Genomic DNA, 16,852 nt, shown 5'->3' on the forward strand with positions numbered 1-16,852 from the left:
GACTCAAAGATAAGGAAGTAGGAAGGAAAACAATGTAAACTGAAACTGCACTGGTTGACGGAGGCATAAAACAATAGAGCAGGAATTCTAGTTTGATTTTGTTTTTTTGATGATGTTTCCACTGACACAAGCCTCAGTTGAACATAATGTACATGACATATTGCACTTTGAAAATAAAACATTTTCTGAAGTCATTTGCTGGAAATGTTGAGTACATTGTTACATTTCATAAGAAAAAAAGGCTTAGTTTCTTATTTAATTTCGTTTGTTTCCCTATATTTAGATTGTTCCTATGTTGCTTTTCTGTTTCTGCTCTCACAACATTGTTTTCTTTGGTCGTTACAGCTTGTGTGTGTGTTTGTGTGTGTGTGTGTGTGAATAGTGACAGCCACGCTCTTCCTGTTTATCTCTCTGGCAAAAGCTGCAAGTAGACACCGTGCCCCAGAAAGAGGACGGGAGACAGCTGTTCCTAAAAATAACCTCAGACCGCTGACCTACCACAAGACCCCCGCCCCTAATTCCTGCCTCAACACAACGAACCCTGTCCCAGACAAATGCACAACCCCCGGATAGACAACAGCACAGGACACCAACAAAGCAGAAAGCTGAGGAGGGAAGACACTGGCAGGCGGAGCTGTTTGACAGATCCCACTAAGAAACTTTGATTTGTGCAACAAGCAGGGAAAACAACCTGGAACATGAAGTCCCTGCGATTCCTCGCTGCCGAGCACTTCGTCCAGACTGGTCCAACCGCTCTGGAGAACCTCAACTGTTTGTCTTTTAATCTCTACCCACTTATCTTCAAGGCCTGCTACCTCCACGAGCAGGCCGACCTGCTGCACGCTCTGGTCCAAATGTGGCCTCTTCCCGAGCTCAACCTGCAAAGGCTCCTGGGAAAAACAGTCGACTGTCAGACGGACCTCACCTCACGCACCTGTCGGCTTTGTCTGAAGGCGTTTCTGACCGGCTTAAAGGTACGTCACTGTTCTCAACTGCATCTGATCATCTTCTTGTCACATCCATGCATTATCCTGGTTCTCAGTCAGTTGGTCACATCAAACTTATATGAACTTTATTTTGTTTTCTTTAGGATTACGTCCTGTCTCCTCCAACAATGTATGCCAAGTGCCTCCGTGTGGTGGACCTCACTGGCCTGAAAGACATCGAGCACCAGGACTGTCCCTGCCGCTCCACCCTGGGCCGATGGGCGAGAACCCAACTCCTGACCCAAATCTGCTATGAGACCGTGGTCGCCATGCAAGCCTTGGATGTGCCCCGATCTGCCTTCGAAGTGTCGGTCGACGTCCGTCTGAACGGCTTTGTCACAGGCCGCAACTATGACCTTGTGACTCAAGCCTTCCTCCTCCTCCGCTGCTGTCCACTGAAGCCCCGTTTCATTGTTTTTCGGGCCGATTCTCTCGCTCTCAAGCAGCTCTTCTATGTTCTCCGGCTCGCAGAGCCCGAATCCATCACAAAGCTCGAGATGGTCCACAATGTTCCCCTGGAGGCCCCACATCTGGAGGTGCTGCTGTCCCGGGTGGATTTCCCTAAACTCCAGTCTCTGACCCTGCCGGCTGGGGCGCTGGATGTTCGGAGGTTGGCCTATGACGATGTTCTGTTGGCCACCATCGGTAACCTGCTGGCACAGCTGAGCCTGACTGAGCTCTACATGGGATTCTCCACCCTTACTGGACAACTACGCAGGGTGCTGAGGTCAGTGAATAGACAGATGTAGAACAAAAGAAAACACATGTCCTTTGTATAAATGAGCCATCTTACCGGCACATTGCAGCTTCATGAGCTTTAATACAGCTCAAAATCAAAACCTCTCACCAGCATCACAGCACAAAGCAGCTTTCAAGCTCATGTATAAGAATGGGATGTATTTTGCTGTTAGCTGAAATGATGCCAGTGTGAGGACAGACAGCTGCTGGTGCGATATACTTCACAGTTCGATCGGAAATAGAGTAGGAGGATAAAACTATGGTGGCCCTGAAGTGCAATTCACAACCGCAAATCAAAATACACAACCGCAAATAAGAAAACCCAACAACAAAACACATTTGTTGTTGTGTTTGCATTTCAGAGCCAAAAAATAAAAACCCATAAAACAGAGCTGTCAATCGAAGTCTGGCGTGTAATTTGAACATTTAAAATTTAAAAAAATGAGCAAAATATGAGAAAAGAACAGACACAGAAATAAATTTGGCGGTTTCAATATTTGTTGCAAAGAGCAAATGACTAATCCTACCTAACACAAACCACTTTAGTGTGTCTGCCTGCTACTCACTGAATACAAATTTACAATTGTGTTGCACTTTATTTTCATTCCACACCACAACATTTCTCTTTCCAGTCCTCTCAACACTCCTCTGCAGTGCTTAGAGTTGGCCAACTGCTCTCTGACCCGCTTGGACATGACGTACTTGTCCAACAGCCTCCACAGTGAGGCCCTGGTCCGCCTGGACATCAGTGGACACGATGTCTTCAGCTCTTTCCCCACTGGCTTCCACAAACTGCTCAGCCGCTGCTCTGCCACACTGGCCAGCCTGACCCTCGAGGAGTGCAACATCGAAGACGAGCACGTGGACGCCTTAGCTCTCGCTCTGGCTCCCTGTCAGGTGCTGGAGGAGCTCAAACTCCTGGGAAACCCTCTGACCTCTGCAGCCCAGCGGAGCCTATTCTCCATGCTGTCTCGAAGTTTTCCAAAGTTAAGGTGCATAGAGGTACCAGTTCCCCGAGAGTGCTACCCCGAGGATGTTGCTTATCCTCTTGAGGATTCAGTCCTACTGCTTTACAACTGTGAGTTGTTTCAGGAGGTCAGATGTCAGCTGTTGGGCATCCTGGAGGGAGGTGGTAGGGGGAATGTCAAGGTGTGCACACCACTCATGGGGGCCTATGATCCAGACATTCATGAAACCAACAACGAGCTGGGGGTATCCATGCTAAAATCTTTCAACAGTGTCATGGGGAACCTTATAGGAACCATAGATGAAGTGGACCACAGGAGATCACAGGCTCAGAAAGAGGATTAGAGATCAAATGAATGGGCCATATTTAATTTAGGTATAGTGCCAATGCAGTGCGTTATCAATCCGTCATCACTGTGATGGTAAATCTAGTTTACTAGATGTGTTTGACTATAGCATCATACAGGAATTCAATTCCAGTCTATTTATTACCTCCTATAGTCTGCAACTCGCACATGTGCAGTGCAGATAAAGATGCAACTACTGTGACATAGATACATATTTTGTTACCTGTATCTAATGTATATGTTCTTATGCCTATATTCTGGTTTAAATGTTGTATATAACTGGATTCGTAAAGTCAAATATCTTATATGCAATGTGGGGCAGATCCCATTTTACCAGGTGTACACATGTGATTGTTTCATTGTCATTTTATAAAAAGGGACACTTGCAGATCTTTGAAAATGTACATTTCTTTAATGAGCACCATCTTATAGGGTCAATTTTCATTTTAAATATTACACCAGGGGACAAACATGTTCGGACTCAAGATCAACAGCTCTGATCAGGAACCATCTACTTCTTCGTCCACTCTTCTATTTCTTTACGCTCACGGATCACCTCATTCAGATATGGTGACAGGTAGCTGATATCCTACAGGAAAAATATAATTTGTTAGTTAAACCTCTCTGAATCACTTTACATTGAGAATTCACTATTTCTGTCTGGTAGGATGTGGTTATTGGCAAAGTCACTCAGTTTAAAATAGAAGTTTTCAGTCTACCTCCTCGAATTTCATCCACTGATCTTTAGGGAGGATCTGCTGCTTCATGTTAAGATCCAGGGCTCTCTTGATCCTGAACACCCTGTTGTTGAGCTCATTCTCTGGAAGCCGGCTCAGGGCCTGTTTCACATCCGAATCCTCCTCGATTGTGTCATCACGCATTAAACCTGACACAGAAAAGAAGAAAATGTGCAATGCTGAGGATGCTGGATGGAAAATCAATACCAAGACAATTTTGTTTTGGCAAACATGTTGTCGGTTGCTCTTTGTCCTTACCAAGCTTGTTGAAGCCACACATGCCGTAATACCATTTGCGGATTCCGAGCATTAGCCGGCCAGTCGCTACTGTGGACATAACAAGAACGACAGGATCAGTCAGCACAATCTGATTTTAGGGGGAAAAAATTAAAATAGTAGAGAATGTGGAGAGGAAGGGGTCTGGTTCCAGCAGGGATACAGTATTACTACTACCACTTGAGTACATATGTATTTTTTCTGCCCATTTATGTATCTCAGGTGGAAAGCAACTACGTAAATCTGCTCATGTACTGCACTTTTTTTTTTACTTCTACTACATTATATTTATGCTCCACTAAATTCCTATGGAAAATAGAATTTGATGGTTTGAGGCCTACATTGGTTTATAACTACATTTAAAATGTATGTAATTTAAAACTAAAGGTTATAAAGTTTTAATGCAGAGCCTCGTATTTGTTCCTTCTTTCCTCTCTTTCTATAGTGATCCTGAGGGGGGGGTATTGACCTCGTAGTTGAGAGGGTCTGGGACTAAGTAGATGAATGCATATAAAGAAGTCAATAAACGCAGCTACTTCATACAGACACAGCAGAACTCAATCTGTACGCTCATCGAGGACCATCTTTCTGCAGAGGCGGTGCTTTTATTAATGATACTGGCATCACTGCATTATGATGATGAAGATACCCTTTAGTTAAGTAGGATTTCGAATGTGAGACTTTGCATTCTAATTGCTGCATTAGTATTTGTATATCCTCCACTTCACGATTTGATTTCTGATTTCCTCAGGATAGAATAACTTTTTAGACAAACACCAGCAAGATCTGTTATGTGCCGTTGACTCAATACCTGAAACTGTGCAAGTTAACATCATGAAACACATCTCGGACTTTCAGGTCACGTTGACTGATTAAAACTGGATGACAAATAGTTGATAACATGTCGATCTGAGATCAGAATGACAGCAGAACACAACACTGGCTCTGATGCTAAGGAGCTAACGGTAGAAGACATTGGATTAGCTATACATAAAAGAGCTGAATAAGAGCTAAACGCGACAGCAGCCGCTGGGTTAACATTTCGAGGAAGTGAGTGGATGGTTGTTATATAAATAAATAGTTTATTTCACTGTGGTGATGAGCACCGGCGGCTAAGGCTAAGCTAACGTTAGCCGCTCAGCGCCCTTAGCACAGCAGCTAGCTCGGGGACACAGAGGACACACGCAAGTCAAATGCGCAAGAAGACAAATTCACACAGAGGAAATGAACATGACGCGACGTTATGAGAAAAGTAACAGCACGTTTAACGCTATACAAGTTTAACATGACATTAATGAGCTGGTTTAAAACGAGAAATATCAAGAAGGAGCGATGTGGATTTACCTGGTGCCCTCGACGCCATCTTTAACTCTAAGGACGAGCGCAGTGCATGACGGGTAAGGGAAATGAGGTCACTGGTCATTACACAATTTTCCATTGTTGGCAGATTATTTAGAGTTTGATTATAGAAATATACAGAATAAATTAATGTTATCGAAAAGTTGTCTGACACATTCATCACTACGGAAACTAAAAGAAAATCATCATATAAAAAAAATATCTCTGACCTCTGATCAGGACTGTGATTTTATCAGAAGATTCATAGATAAATCCCTGAATAAAAAATAACACTGATTCCAGAAAGTTAACTTAAAATAACAAAAAGCTGTGAAATTTTCAGTTTTCACAAATCTGAAACTTTATTTTAAAGAATCTTAAACCTGTCTGCGATAATCAAGTCCAGATTTAACAAATCTAGGTGAAGTGGATTTGGAAGCAGACCTGGTCCCATGTGGTCTGGATGTGAAAAAGATCAGTGAAATCTTCCTTTCTTTTATAAATGCATACAATCTGTTAAGCACTACTTTGAGATTTGTGTCAAACATAGGTAAAAGATATGTATATACAATATCTGACAATTATCTAAAAAAAATATCTGTAAATGTTCATTTAACCCTAACCATGAACCATGAAAATATTTTTTTAACAAGAATGTTGTTATACCATTGATGCTTTTAATTTAAAATCAAACACTCTAGCACAACAGCCAGATTATATTTTTTCCCATCTTCTGAAATGGTTTCTGTTCAACAAATTTAGCAAAAATGGAAAATGTAAAAAATAGTTAGTATTAGTATTAGTAATAATATTAGTGGAGAAAAGTATTAAGTAGCAAAATAAATGGAAATGTTAAGGTAAATTGAAAGTACTTGAGTAAATTCTCTTTCAGCAGTTTAATTCCACCAAGTGAGGCCGGAGCTTTTTTTCTCATTGAAAATCATTATCTACTCTGATTACAGATGGTTTTACAGATGATATTTTTTACACAGTCCCTCGTCTGAAGCCCATCCACAAGCAAACAGAACTTTTATCATGTTCATGGTTTATTAGATAGACAGTTGTTTTAGACAGAAGCTTATTTACACAGTGTACATTTATTAAACATCACATTTACAAAGCAAAGGTTTTATTTCAAACGCCATTGATGCACTTTGCTTTTTGTTTAAAAGACACCCATGTTTTCATGTATCTGACTTTATGGTATTTATTCTCCATCCACTTTTATGTGTCCTCATAAAGAATCAAAAAGTCTTTTGGAACATGTAGAAATCTTCCAATGTGGCCGAAGCCAGTTCAGTGCAAAAAGTCTCATCTGGTAAAGACACCAGGCGGTCCAGGGAGATGTAGTTGGGCAGCGTTGTGTCATACTGAGCTTTTCCCAGGTACTCGAGGAACAGGTGGCGTTCTCTGACACGCAGGTACTTGGTGTTCAGGACCTATGTGTGGAAAGATACTTGAGTTTTAATTCTGAATATGGATAAATGCAACACAGATAAAATGAATCCCCTTAATTGGCAAAAGAGCGAACAAGCAGCCGTGTAAAGTACCTGTGGGAACTTGGTGATCAGGTGGTGGGGCACCTTCATGGTGTTGTGGAGAAGGTCAAATATTTGGGTGAGCTTTCTTTTATTGGCAGTCAGCACTTTGGGGACGGCAATAACGATGCTCTGGATTTCATTCTCCTTAAAGCCCAGGTCGATTTCACATACCTACGTGGATCACATTTAAACACAGACACAAATATTTATCAAAATATTTACACATAGTATCTCAGGATAGGTCACTCAAACCATGGATGGTCATTTCAGTACCTTCAGATTTTCTTTAACGGGCTCCAAACTGCCACACAGTAACCTGGGGAGACGAGCGACAATGTTTCGGGTCTGGAAAGAGAAACAAACAGTTATAATTAGCTTTTCTTCTTTCCATTGACAAATTCACTTTTTCAACAAGCTGTGATGACACTTGGAGAAAGACGCTTACATTAGAAGCACTGATCTTGAGTTGCTGCTGATAAAAACCCAGTCTGTTGTCCAGTCTCTTCACACTGAAGTTTAGCAGATACGGAGCTCTGGATACCATGGATGCAACATTCTCAGAGCTGAACTTCTTTGACTTGAGATAGTTCACCCTTCACAAACGACCAAAAAATAGAACGTTATTAACACAGACTTATAGCAAAACCGGACTTTTCAGCACTACAATATACAGTGTATGTGGTTAGATCGTTTTGTGGTGAAAATAGATGCTTCTAATGTTTCTTCATATCACCTGGTCTGCAGGTTTTCCAAACTCTCTGTGAGAATGAAGGGGTTGTGTGTGATGATATAGCCAAAGCGAGAGTCCTCCACCCCGATCCCTTTGAGAAACAGCAGCCTCGGGGCCACGTCTGTGTTGAAGTCCAGCCTCAGCAGCATGGAACCAACATTGGGCCTTTGTTCAAGCTTCCACAGATTCACACCTGAAATGAGAGGAAGATGTTTAATGATTAGAAAAAATAGACATGGGCGAACAGACAATTGCATTTACATTTACAGTTCTAAATGTGCTTCCAAACAGCTTTGATTTAATCACCTAGTTGTACCAGCTTGCTGAGTGTCTCCGACTTGTCAACGTAGTCTCTAAGCGAGGTGGAGGCTGGAGGCATGACTGCAGGAACAGATATAGAGATGGCCTCTTCATCACTGATCTCCTCTAATGCAGAAAATTCAGCAACAGAATCCAGATCTGATAAATGAAGAAAATTCAAAAAATAACCGATTCAACACCCATGAGAAAAACAACAGAGCTAAAATCTAATTATCTGAAAGATGGTAGCAATGACAATGATCATTAACTAATTAATTCATCCATTTATAAATGTAGATTATTTGTGAATAACGGCAAATCAAAATGTACCTAATGATATCTGGTTTTCATTCACGGGCACAGCATCTCTGATTGGCGACAGGGGGCTCCTGTATGCCACAACATCCGTTCTTGACAACTCTTCTGTGAACTTGTCTTCTTTAGCCTCAGTTGCCAGATGTTTAGCTGACAAGTCACTGTAATAGAACATCTGTTGTTTCCACCTCTGTCTTGTCTGAGTTGTTCGGTGATTCCCTGTGAAAACTGAGGACCCGTCGAGGATTTTGGAGGCTGTGCTTGAGACCGTTGTGCAATGGCGAACTTGAGTGGAACACTTCCAGGTGGAGGCTGCTGGAATGCTGCAAAGAAGACTTCTGCATCTTAGACACACCTGCGCATAGGACGAACCCATGGTGACTCTGCAGAGAACAAATGAACATGGCACGTTAACTCTGATTTGGTTTTATATTGTCATAATACAAACCACATTTTACACACGTGTCCATATATTTAAAAAAAATCTCTTCAATACAACATGAACATATGCATTTAAAAAAAATATTGAATATTAATACAGACTCTATAAAACCGGGCACACTATACAGTGTAGAAACAACTGTTATTATCACTAGACAAGGGTAATCTACATTTATGAAAGCGTATACAGGATAATACAAAACAGACACAACTAAGACAACTTACAAGATAAAACAAAGATCAAATATATAAGTGGCGCTGCTAAGGGGGGCCAGGTGGGGCGTGTTGTCAGATTTTTGAATTGAAAACCTTATTTAGTACATTGCGGCACAATTGTAATAACAGTAACAGTCTATAATATTTTTAAAGCACTTTCTAAATAAAAACAAGAGTTCATGTTTGTCTGACTGATTTTATTAACTGATGAAAAATCAACTGATTTCCTGTGTTATTTCCTGCATGACCCTGTTTCTTTGCTATATTATTTTATAGCCTATTCTTCCTTCTTCATTTAGGAGAAGACTCCATTCATGACAGAAGATGAGTCTTCGAAGTCTTTGATGACAGAAGATGAGTCTTTGAAGTCATCCAAGGAGCCTTCTTCATTTAGGTCCTTCAGCAGCTTCGTTGGCTCCTGGTCCAAACACCGCATTGTTTTTAAGATTCCGCTTCTCACCTTTGAGGCCACCCACAATCTCCCTCCTCTACACCTTTCTGAACTCCTGCACATCGGCACCCCCCACATAAACACATAGCGGAGACAAGACACACACGTCAGACTAAGCTTTGAGTTTATATTTTACTCACAGTTCGTGAATCAAAGTGTTTCCACCTTCAGTTCAGCCTCTTTCCTGACCGCGCAATGTCAACTATTCTCACGTGTTCGCTGGCGGAAGAGCTCAACGGAAACAACCAGGAATGTACCATTACGGGGCAAGTACGGGTACGCCAGTGCCTTTAAGATACTTATCAGAGTGGTTTTTCAACTTAGAAATTATTTTAATGATACATTTCTAGTATAAAAGGCCTTTTAAAATACCGTATTTAAAATGTACGCGGTTTCAATCCGTATAAATAACACGTGTAACTTCGCTGGCGTCCACCCCATGAGCTCAGTGGTTCGGTCCATCCCCAGGGGTTTTCTGGGTGTGTGTGCGCGATTCCCGGTTCCTCACATCGTCCTGTCACTCATATCAGCTGTTAGCTTTTAGCTTTAGCCGCTTCAATAACACGAGTAAAAGTCAGAAAGTCGTTTCCCAGCGGTGACATCATGGCCGCCGCTCCTTCCCGAGCCCCGCGGGAGGAAGACGCCAACTTTAAACTACATTTTCGGGCGATAAACGATCAACAAGTGGATGAGATCTGCATTGATTTCTTCTACAAGCCGCACACCATCAGTCTGCTGACGGCCACCGTGCTCAGCCTCATGTACTTTGCGTTCACCAGGTAAACAACTGGCTCTTTCATATTAGCTCTAAAGCTGTTTTCGCCTGGAAATCACAGAGTTACACTGCTGCTCTTCCACCTGCAGCTGCCTGTGACAATGTGATACAAGTGTTGAGTGTGTGGGGGGTGGGGTGGGGGGAGCACAATCCTCCCTTTGTTAACACGTGCTGTGGTTCGTCAACAGGAATGACGAGAACTCGGGCAACAATCTGCGAGTTGGTCTTATTGTGGTTGTTTCCTTCTTCTTGGTCGTCAGTGTCCTGGCTTTTCCTAATGGTGAGAAACAGAGAACAAGAACCGACACTCACCCTGACTCCAATGTTCACGTTGCTGTTCTGTCAGTCAAGGCCAATATATATGATGATTAGTTAATAATTGAAGTGTCATAAATCTAACTTTTTATCTGCATCCAGCTTCCAAAACATTAGGATTTGCTGCTTTTTCTTAGTGTCACGTCACAGTAGATCAAATATCTTTGAGTTTTAAACTGCTGCCCGGACACATTCACACCCAAAAATGAAAATCCACTGATTATCTACTCACCACTATTGCCGATGGAGGGGTGGGTGAAGTGTTTGATTCCACCAAACACTTCTGGAGTTTCAGGGGTAAACAGCGTTGCCGCAGAATCCAATACAGTTGAAGTCAGTCAGTAAATGTCAGAGGACATTTAGGCTTAAGACTTTGTGTAAATGACCTCGTTTCGAGTCGAATATGAATGTCGGGGCTTGCAGACACTTATTATGGCTGAAGATGAGGACACCATTGACTTCAATTGTATTTGGATTCTGCTGCAACAAAGTTTACCCCCCGAGACTCCACAAGTGTTTTGTGGAATCAAACCCTTCACCCACCCCTCCATCGGCAATAGTGGTGAGTAGATAATGAGTGAGTATTGCCGGGCTGGTGAGGAGGAGGAGGAGGAGGAGGAGGAGGAGCTCGTCCATGAAAGCTTAGTGAATTCCATCCTCTGGGTAAAACAGTGGACAAGAGCAAGAAGGTGGATTGTGAGTGAACTTTTCTTTTGTCAAACTTTCCTCTTTAGGACCTTTTATCAGGCCTCATCCGGTGATATGGCGAATTGTGTTTGGTAAGTCACTGTGCATCAAAAGTAAAGCTTCTGATCAGTTCCACATTTCATGTATCTTTAACCTCACTCGCTTTTCTCCTGGCGTGGTCAGGTCTCAGTGTTCTGTACTTCCTGTTCCTGGTCTTCATCATCTTCCTCAACTGGAACCAAGTGAAGTCTGTGATGTACTGGCTGGACCCAAATCTGCGCTACGCCAAACGAGAAGCCGACATTATGGTAAGAAGTGTTTGGACTTAGGAACACACACACACGTCATTCATTGTTTAGTTTTTTTTGTTGATGACCTTGTGTAGAGGTTGTAAAATGTAAAACTTTTAACTTTTGGTTATTTAAATAACAGTGGCTTGATTTGAGTTCAGTAAAAAAATATATTGTTTGCAAATGAGCTTAAAATGTGTCGTTAAGCCTTAGTTTAAACATGAGAGCATACATTGTTCGTACAAAGTAACACCAGTTAGTTAATAGGTCATGAGCTGATGGGAAGTACAGTTCAGGAGAGTGAAGCGTATTTCACTTTTCTAATAGAGGAAAAGCTCAACACGATTGTGAATATCTCAGTTTTAGGACAAGCCTTAAGAGGAGATTTCTTCTGTTGGTGGCCATTGTGATTTTAGGATTTGGTCAATCTTCTTTTCTATTCTACAGGAATATGCTGTAAACTGCACAGTGATAACATGGGAGCGCATCGTGAGCCACTTCGACATCTTTGCGTTCGGCCACTTCGCCGGCTGGGCCTTGAAGGCTCTGCTCATCCGCAGCTACGGCCTCTGCTGGACCATCAGCATCACCTGGGAACTAACAGAGGTAACGTGTGTCTACTGTTAAGTTTCTGATGTAAATTATGCACAAATTAATGTAGAGTTCCAGCACCGAAACAACATTCAACCCCCTGGAAAGTCTGCAAGGTCATGTAAAAAAGGAATCAGCTGTAATTTGTGGTTAGAACAACACTGCTTCTGCTCAGTCTGGGCAGGCAACAGGAATTGATTTGGGAAAAACCCTCTGAACAAAGCAGAGTTCGTACACATGATCAGAGCTGTCACCTCGACTGCTGCCAACTCTTGACAGGAGGGATTAGATTACGAGATTGAGCCAATCATCACAGAATAGACTGCGTCACAGAGCCTATGGTAAAATCAGTAAAACCAATACATTTTCTAGATTTAGTCAATTCCAGCAAACTCTGAGCCCCTTGATTGAAAAGATTCTGATATAGCTTCACACCACATCCGTATATTTCTTTTTGATGATCATCTTCACTCATTTTCACAGCTGTTTTTCATGCATCTTCTGCCAAACTTTGCGGAGTGCTGGTGGGATCAGCTGATACTGGACATACTGTTGTGTAACGGAGGAGGCATCTGGCTGGGTATGACCGCCTGCCGCTTTCTGGAGATGAGGACCTACCGCTGGGCCAGTATCAAGTCAGTGAAACATTTTTCTTTCCTGGTTGATTTATCTAAAATGATATACACTGTACATTATTTGTATTTGGATCCCAAATTTAAAAATCAAACGGTATCGTCAAGTTCCTACTGGAAAACCTTTTCTGTCAAGCTGAGAGCATTTTTAAACATAACACTGAGGAAACCTGAAAGGGAAATCGTAGAAATGAATTGAAATACCATCCCTGGGAACAAGAGCTGTGCTCACACTGTGTCTGTTCAGGGAAATCCACACCACCACGGGGAAAATAAAGCGAGCCGTGCTCCAGTTCACCCCGGCCAGTTGGACCTACGTGCGCTGGCTTGACCCGAAGTCGTCCTTCCAGAGACTTGCAGGCATCTACCTCTTCATGATCTTATGGCAGGTAGGCTCCGACAAAAAACCCTGATGTTAGGGCTATGAGGAACATTTATCTTCACTACTGATATGTTGATCATTTATTTTATATGAAGCGATTAATCACACATTCTACAACAGCCCCTTGTCCTGCTCTCCCTGTTGGTCAGGCCAGTCCATCTGTGGAGAATCATATTCAGTCCTGTCTGTCCTACGTCTCTTGTCTTCACAGCTGACGGAGCTGAACACCTTCTTCCTCAAACACATCTTCGTCTTCCAGGTGTCTCACCCCCTCAGCTGGTGTCGCATCCTCCTTCTTGCAGCCGTCACTGCACCCACTGTTCGGTAAGTAACGGAATATGACTCAAAACAAATACTAACTTAAAGTGATCAAGTGCTCTCTGGTGTGTATGAAGATGTGAAATGTTTGCTTTGCTATGTTAAAAAACAGATTACCTTTTTTCTTCAACCTTTTTCAGGCAGTACTATGCGTATCTGACAGACACCCGGTGCAAACGAGTGGGCACCCAGTGTTGGGTGTTTGGGTGAGTATCTGCCTGAATATCTATAAACATGTTGGAAAGTTACATTAATGCTAGTTTTTGAAAACTTGGTGTTCTGTCTTTCATTGTCACATTTTGGGTAAAATTGGCTTAAAACCATCTGTCGGTGAATTCACAATACTTGAGAAATATACGAGTAATCTGATAAGTAAACTTAACCAACCGTCATCATTGACCCCGTTGGCTTATTCTATATCACAATGAAGCAGCCGTACCCACACTGATATTTGAATCAAACAAATCCTGATGAGAACTCTGACCACGCCATTAATCAATAGTGCCACATGTTCATCTCTTCCCGTTAAAAGTTCAGTGTTGACAGTGATATTTTGAAATAAATAAGCTAATAAAAATTAGCAAAGAATATCCGTTGTAGTATTTTTTTAATTTGTGTGTATTTTGGGAATTATTTAATTCTGTCATTTTCATAGACTGTTTATAAAAAGGTAATTTTATCTGAAATGTTGAGTATTGAAGTAGCTTTATTTAGATTCCATTTTCAACCGGTACTTTTACTAGCCAATTGAAATTCATCACATTATGTAGTTACTGACCTCATCTCAGACACAAAGCGGCTGATGCCCTCGGTCTGCTCCAGTTTCCATGGCAACGGTACAGGCTCTGCCTGAAATACAGAACAAAGAGACGACTCTTCTCTCTGAGGTTCACTCGTGCAGTCAAACTCTTCTACATGATGAAAGGTCACACTGCAAGTTCTTCTCATAGCTGAGAAACAATAAATATGGAGCACTAACATTATATTTGAAATGTGTTTCACATCTACAGAGAAGCTCCATTGTAATTAATCTGCATTGCCAAGAGAGGGAGGCATTGTTAAATACATGGGCCTGTGTTAAAAAGCTCCAGAGCAGCAGAAGCATCAATCTAATTGTCCTGTTGTATTTCTCCTCAGAGCCATTGCTTCCGTGGAGGCTCTCACATGTGTGAAATTTGGATATGACTTATTTTCCAAGACAGAGATTCGTTACGTTCTTCTGTGGCTACTGTGCCTGGTAAGAAATTGTGTGTGTGTGTGTGTGTGTGTGTGTGTGTGTGTGTGTGTGTGTGTGTGTGTGTGTGTGTGTGTGTGTGTGTGTGTGTGTGTGTGTGTGTGTGTGTGTGTGTGTGTGTGTGTGTGTGTGTGTGTGTGTGTGTGTGTGTGTGTGTGTGTGTGTCAGGTTGTGGGGACTAAACTGTGTTTACAGTCACATTATGGTGGCAAATGTAAGTTTTAAGGAGAATACATGTTTTAAGATTAGGATAAGGTTAGTTAGGGGAGTAGTTGTTGTGGTATGGAATGTCTGTTAAAGTCATGGAGTTACGACTGTACATTTGAAATGTAAAGGTAAGATCTGGTTATTTGTCTGCAAGATTTCCATTCTTTTGATCACTTGGTGTATTTTCTTATGTCTGCAGAAAAATCTAACCTACAGTTTTGAAGCTGACTCATAAATGTCTGTTGTGCATTCTGTTCCTCTTCAGGCACTCATCACACTTCTGTGTTTATATGGGATGGTTTGGTTTGAACAGAATAAACTAAAGGTAAGACGTTGCCTTGGTAATCTGAAACCATGTATTAGACATTTCAACAAAGATGTTGTGAGTGTTTGACCCTGACTCTGAGCTCCCCTCTGTTCTCAGGGCCTTTCTGTGCAGTGTGAGGACTGTGATAACACCAGTGTTGTCGACCCCTGTGATATCATCCTGGACAATGTTGGGGGTCAGTCTCATATCAGACAAACTGGTGCATCTCTTAAATACACTGAAACCTAAATGTCTGATATAATTATGTGTTCTTCTCCACAGGTCAGAAAGAGACATCGAGAAGTCCGGCACCCAAAAAACAGAAGAAAGTCTCGGGGAGGAACAGATTAGTGAATGGCCACGGAGGAAAGAAACACTGAGTCTTCACATCTTTTCTGAAAGAGATGAGTGATGGATGCTCAGGAAAAAAACAACAATGTGAAAAACATCATGCACCTAAATCTTCTGAATAATTGTGGTGAGAGTTACATGAAGGTTTTAATGAAACCTACAGACCAGAAGACAAACACCAAAAGAAAACGCCATCAAGCCCTGACACTCTATTGTAAAGGTGGATGTTGGACTACAAAAACACTAACATGCTGACTTTAGCATCATCGTATACATTTTCTACCTGAAACTACTGAATGTTGCTGTTTTTTACACTGTGGGACACGTGTGTTATGTCCAGTCTGGGTTGTACCAGCTTTACCGGGTGGTCTAGTTTGCGGACTGTATATATTTTTATGTATATGCTAAAGTCACTTTTGCACTTAATCTCTTTATGTTACTTTGCCCTGTATTTAATAGCTTTACTAGAAAAACATTTACTTTGATGTATTTGTTTATATAGTTATTACCTCCATCAAGGCAAAGAAGGTTGTGTTTTTGCCCCGGTCTGTCTATTTGTGTCAGCAGGATTAAGCAAAAACTAGGGAATGGACTCCAATAAAATGTAGTGGAGGGGGGGGGGAACGTGGGTCAAGATAGAACCCATTCAATTGTGGGATCAAGAATTTTTTTTCACTTTAACATTGTGACATAAAATTCATGGATCTTGATGAAAAAAACAATTTGGTGCAGGATGATTATATTTAAGTTTTTTGGTGGAGGCATGAGCTCTGACTGCCATTCTACTGTAGCTGCCATAAATGAACAAATTTGTGCACGTATCTAGAAACAGTAAACCACTGGTGTTTCTACTGAACTTCCTGCAGTTAAACAGCATCATCAGGAAAGATATTTGTCTCTACTTAAATTGAGAGAACAAACCAACAAGCCTTTTGTACAACTGCAGAGTGGTATTTTTGCAATATTGTGTGTTTTGTATTTCGGGAGAAAAGTAGTAAGTATGTGTATAATGTTGTGACCGAAGACTGACATTCAATGCGATAGCGCCACACATGGTGACAATCAGTAACAGGAGAATCACACAGGTGAAATCCTCCTGTTCAAAGGTTCATTTTGAGTCGTAGTTTTAATACAATGTAAAGTTAATGTGACCTGGTGACTGTTTCACAAATTGGATTAACATTTGTTATTCTTATTTCCAATGCACTACTTTGTGCTACTGAGCTTTGATTTTATATGGGTGTTTTTATGTACATGAATAATTGGGAAAGTTTGTGGGGTATTTTTTTTTTATAACAAAGTGATTAAATATGGATGTTACAACACAAAACAAAGAAAAAATTATTTCAATTTCCTTGAGTGACTTTTCTCCGTATGTTGA

At 41.5% G+C, this 16,852-nt stretch overlaps 4 protein-coding genes across 4 annotated transcripts; 2 read left to right on the forward strand and 2 right to left on the reverse strand.

The window, feature by feature from the left end:
- Positions 1-518: 518 nt before the first annotated feature.
- Positions 519-3,432, forward strand: lrrc14b (leucine rich repeat containing 14B). Its single transcript, XM_035183303.2, has 3 exons — positions 519-974; positions 1,091-1,713; positions 2,357-3,432. Exons 1-3 carry the CDS (start codon positions 699-701, stop codon positions 3,033-3,035), a joined length of 1,578 nt encoding a protein of 525 aa, XP_035039194.1. The 5' UTR covers positions 519-698; the 3' UTR covers positions 3,036-3,432.
- On the reverse strand, positions 3,430-5,470 carry LOC118125005 (cytochrome b-c1 complex subunit 7). Its single transcript, XM_035183315.2, has 4 exons — positions 5,395-5,470; positions 4,033-4,101; positions 3,757-3,923; positions 3,430-3,626 (listed from the first exon to the last, which is right to left on the reverse strand). The coding sequence occupies exons 1-4, from the start codon at positions 5,411-5,413 to the stop codon at positions 3,549-3,551; spliced, it is 333 nt and encodes a 110-aa protein (XP_035039206.1). The 5' UTR covers positions 5,414-5,470; the 3' UTR covers positions 3,430-3,548.
- A 946-nt stretch (positions 5,471-6,416) lies between these two features.
- mterf3 (mitochondrial transcription termination factor 3) lies at positions 6,417-9,638 on the reverse strand. Its single transcript, XM_035183305.2, has 8 exons — positions 9,523-9,638; positions 8,290-8,657; positions 7,966-8,118; positions 7,663-7,852; positions 7,375-7,522; positions 7,203-7,274; positions 6,939-7,100; positions 6,417-6,827 (listed from the first exon to the last, which is right to left on the reverse strand). Exons 2-8 carry the CDS (start codon positions 8,648-8,650, stop codon positions 6,633-6,635), a joined length of 1,281 nt encoding a protein of 426 aa, XP_035039196.2. The 5' UTR covers positions 8,651-8,657; positions 9,523-9,638; the 3' UTR covers positions 6,417-6,632.
- Positions 9,639-9,836: 198 nt separating this feature from the next.
- ptdss1b (phosphatidylserine synthase 1b) lies at positions 9,837-16,815 on the forward strand. The gene is made up of 13 exons (XM_035183304.2): positions 9,837-10,161; positions 10,346-10,437; positions 11,207-11,251; positions 11,343-11,467; positions 11,897-12,055; positions 12,524-12,675; positions 12,920-13,061; positions 13,266-13,378; positions 13,513-13,578; positions 14,510-14,609; positions 15,079-15,138; positions 15,238-15,316; positions 15,403-16,815. Exons 1-13 carry the CDS (start codon positions 9,986-9,988, stop codon positions 15,498-15,500), a joined length of 1,407 nt encoding a protein of 468 aa, XP_035039195.1. The 5' UTR covers positions 9,837-9,985; the 3' UTR covers positions 15,501-16,815.
- The last annotated feature ends 37 nt before the right edge of the window (positions 16,816-16,852 follow it).

Source organism: Hippoglossus stenolepis, chromosome 17 (genome assembly GCF_022539355.2).
Source record: "Hippoglossus stenolepis isolate QCI-W04-F060 chromosome 17, HSTE1.2, whole genome shotgun sequence".
NCBI lineage: Eukaryota > Metazoa > Chordata > Actinopteri > Pleuronectiformes > Pleuronectidae > Hippoglossus > Hippoglossus stenolepis.

Bases quoted from the DNA above. Each gene is read 5' to 3' on its own strand.
- LOC118125005 (XM_035183315.2), bottom strand. The intron at 3,924-4,032 runs GTAAGGACAAAG...TTTCTGTGTCAG, and splicing joins GTGTGGCTTCAACAAGCTTG to GTTTAATGCGTGATGACACA. The intron at 3,627-3,756 runs GTAGACTGAAAA...TTTTTCCTGTAG, and splicing joins AGTGGATGAAATTCGAGGAG to GATATCAGCTACCTGTCACC.
- ptdss1b (XM_035183304.2), top strand. From the start codon at position 9,986: ATGGCCGCCGCTCCTTCCCGAGCCCCGCGGGAGGAAGACGCCAACTTT. The intron at 13,579-14,509 runs GTGAGTATCTGC...ATTTCTCCTCAG, and splicing joins ACCCAGTGTTGGGTGTTTGG to AGCCATTGCTTCCGTGGAGG. The intron at 15,139-15,237 runs GTAAGACGTTGC...CTCTGTTCTCAG, and splicing joins TTGAACAGAATAAACTAAAG to GGCCTTTCTGTGCAGTGTGA.
- mterf3 (XM_035183305.2), bottom strand. From the start codon at position 8,650: ATGGGTTCGTCCTATGCGCAGGTGTGTCTAAGATGCAGAAGTCTTCTT. The intron at 7,275-7,374 runs GTAAGCGTCTTT...TTCTCTTTCCAG, and splicing joins TCAAGATCAGTGCTTCTAAT to ACCCGAAACATTGTCGCTCG. The intron at 7,101-7,202 runs GTACTGAAATGA...TGATCCACGTAG, and splicing joins CCGTTAAAGAAAATCTGAAG to GTATGTGAAATCGACCTGGG.
- lrrc14b (XM_035183303.2), top strand. From the start codon at position 699: ATGAAGTCCCTGCGATTCCTCGCTGCCGAGCACTTCGTCCAGACTGGT. The intron at 975-1,090 runs GTACGTCACTGT...TGTTTTCTTTAG, and splicing joins CGTTTCTGACCGGCTTAAAG to GATTACGTCCTGTCTCCTCC. The intron at 1,714-2,356 runs GTCAGTGAATAG...TTCTCTTTCCAG, and splicing joins CAACTACGCAGGGTGCTGAG to TCCTCTCAACACTCCTCTGC.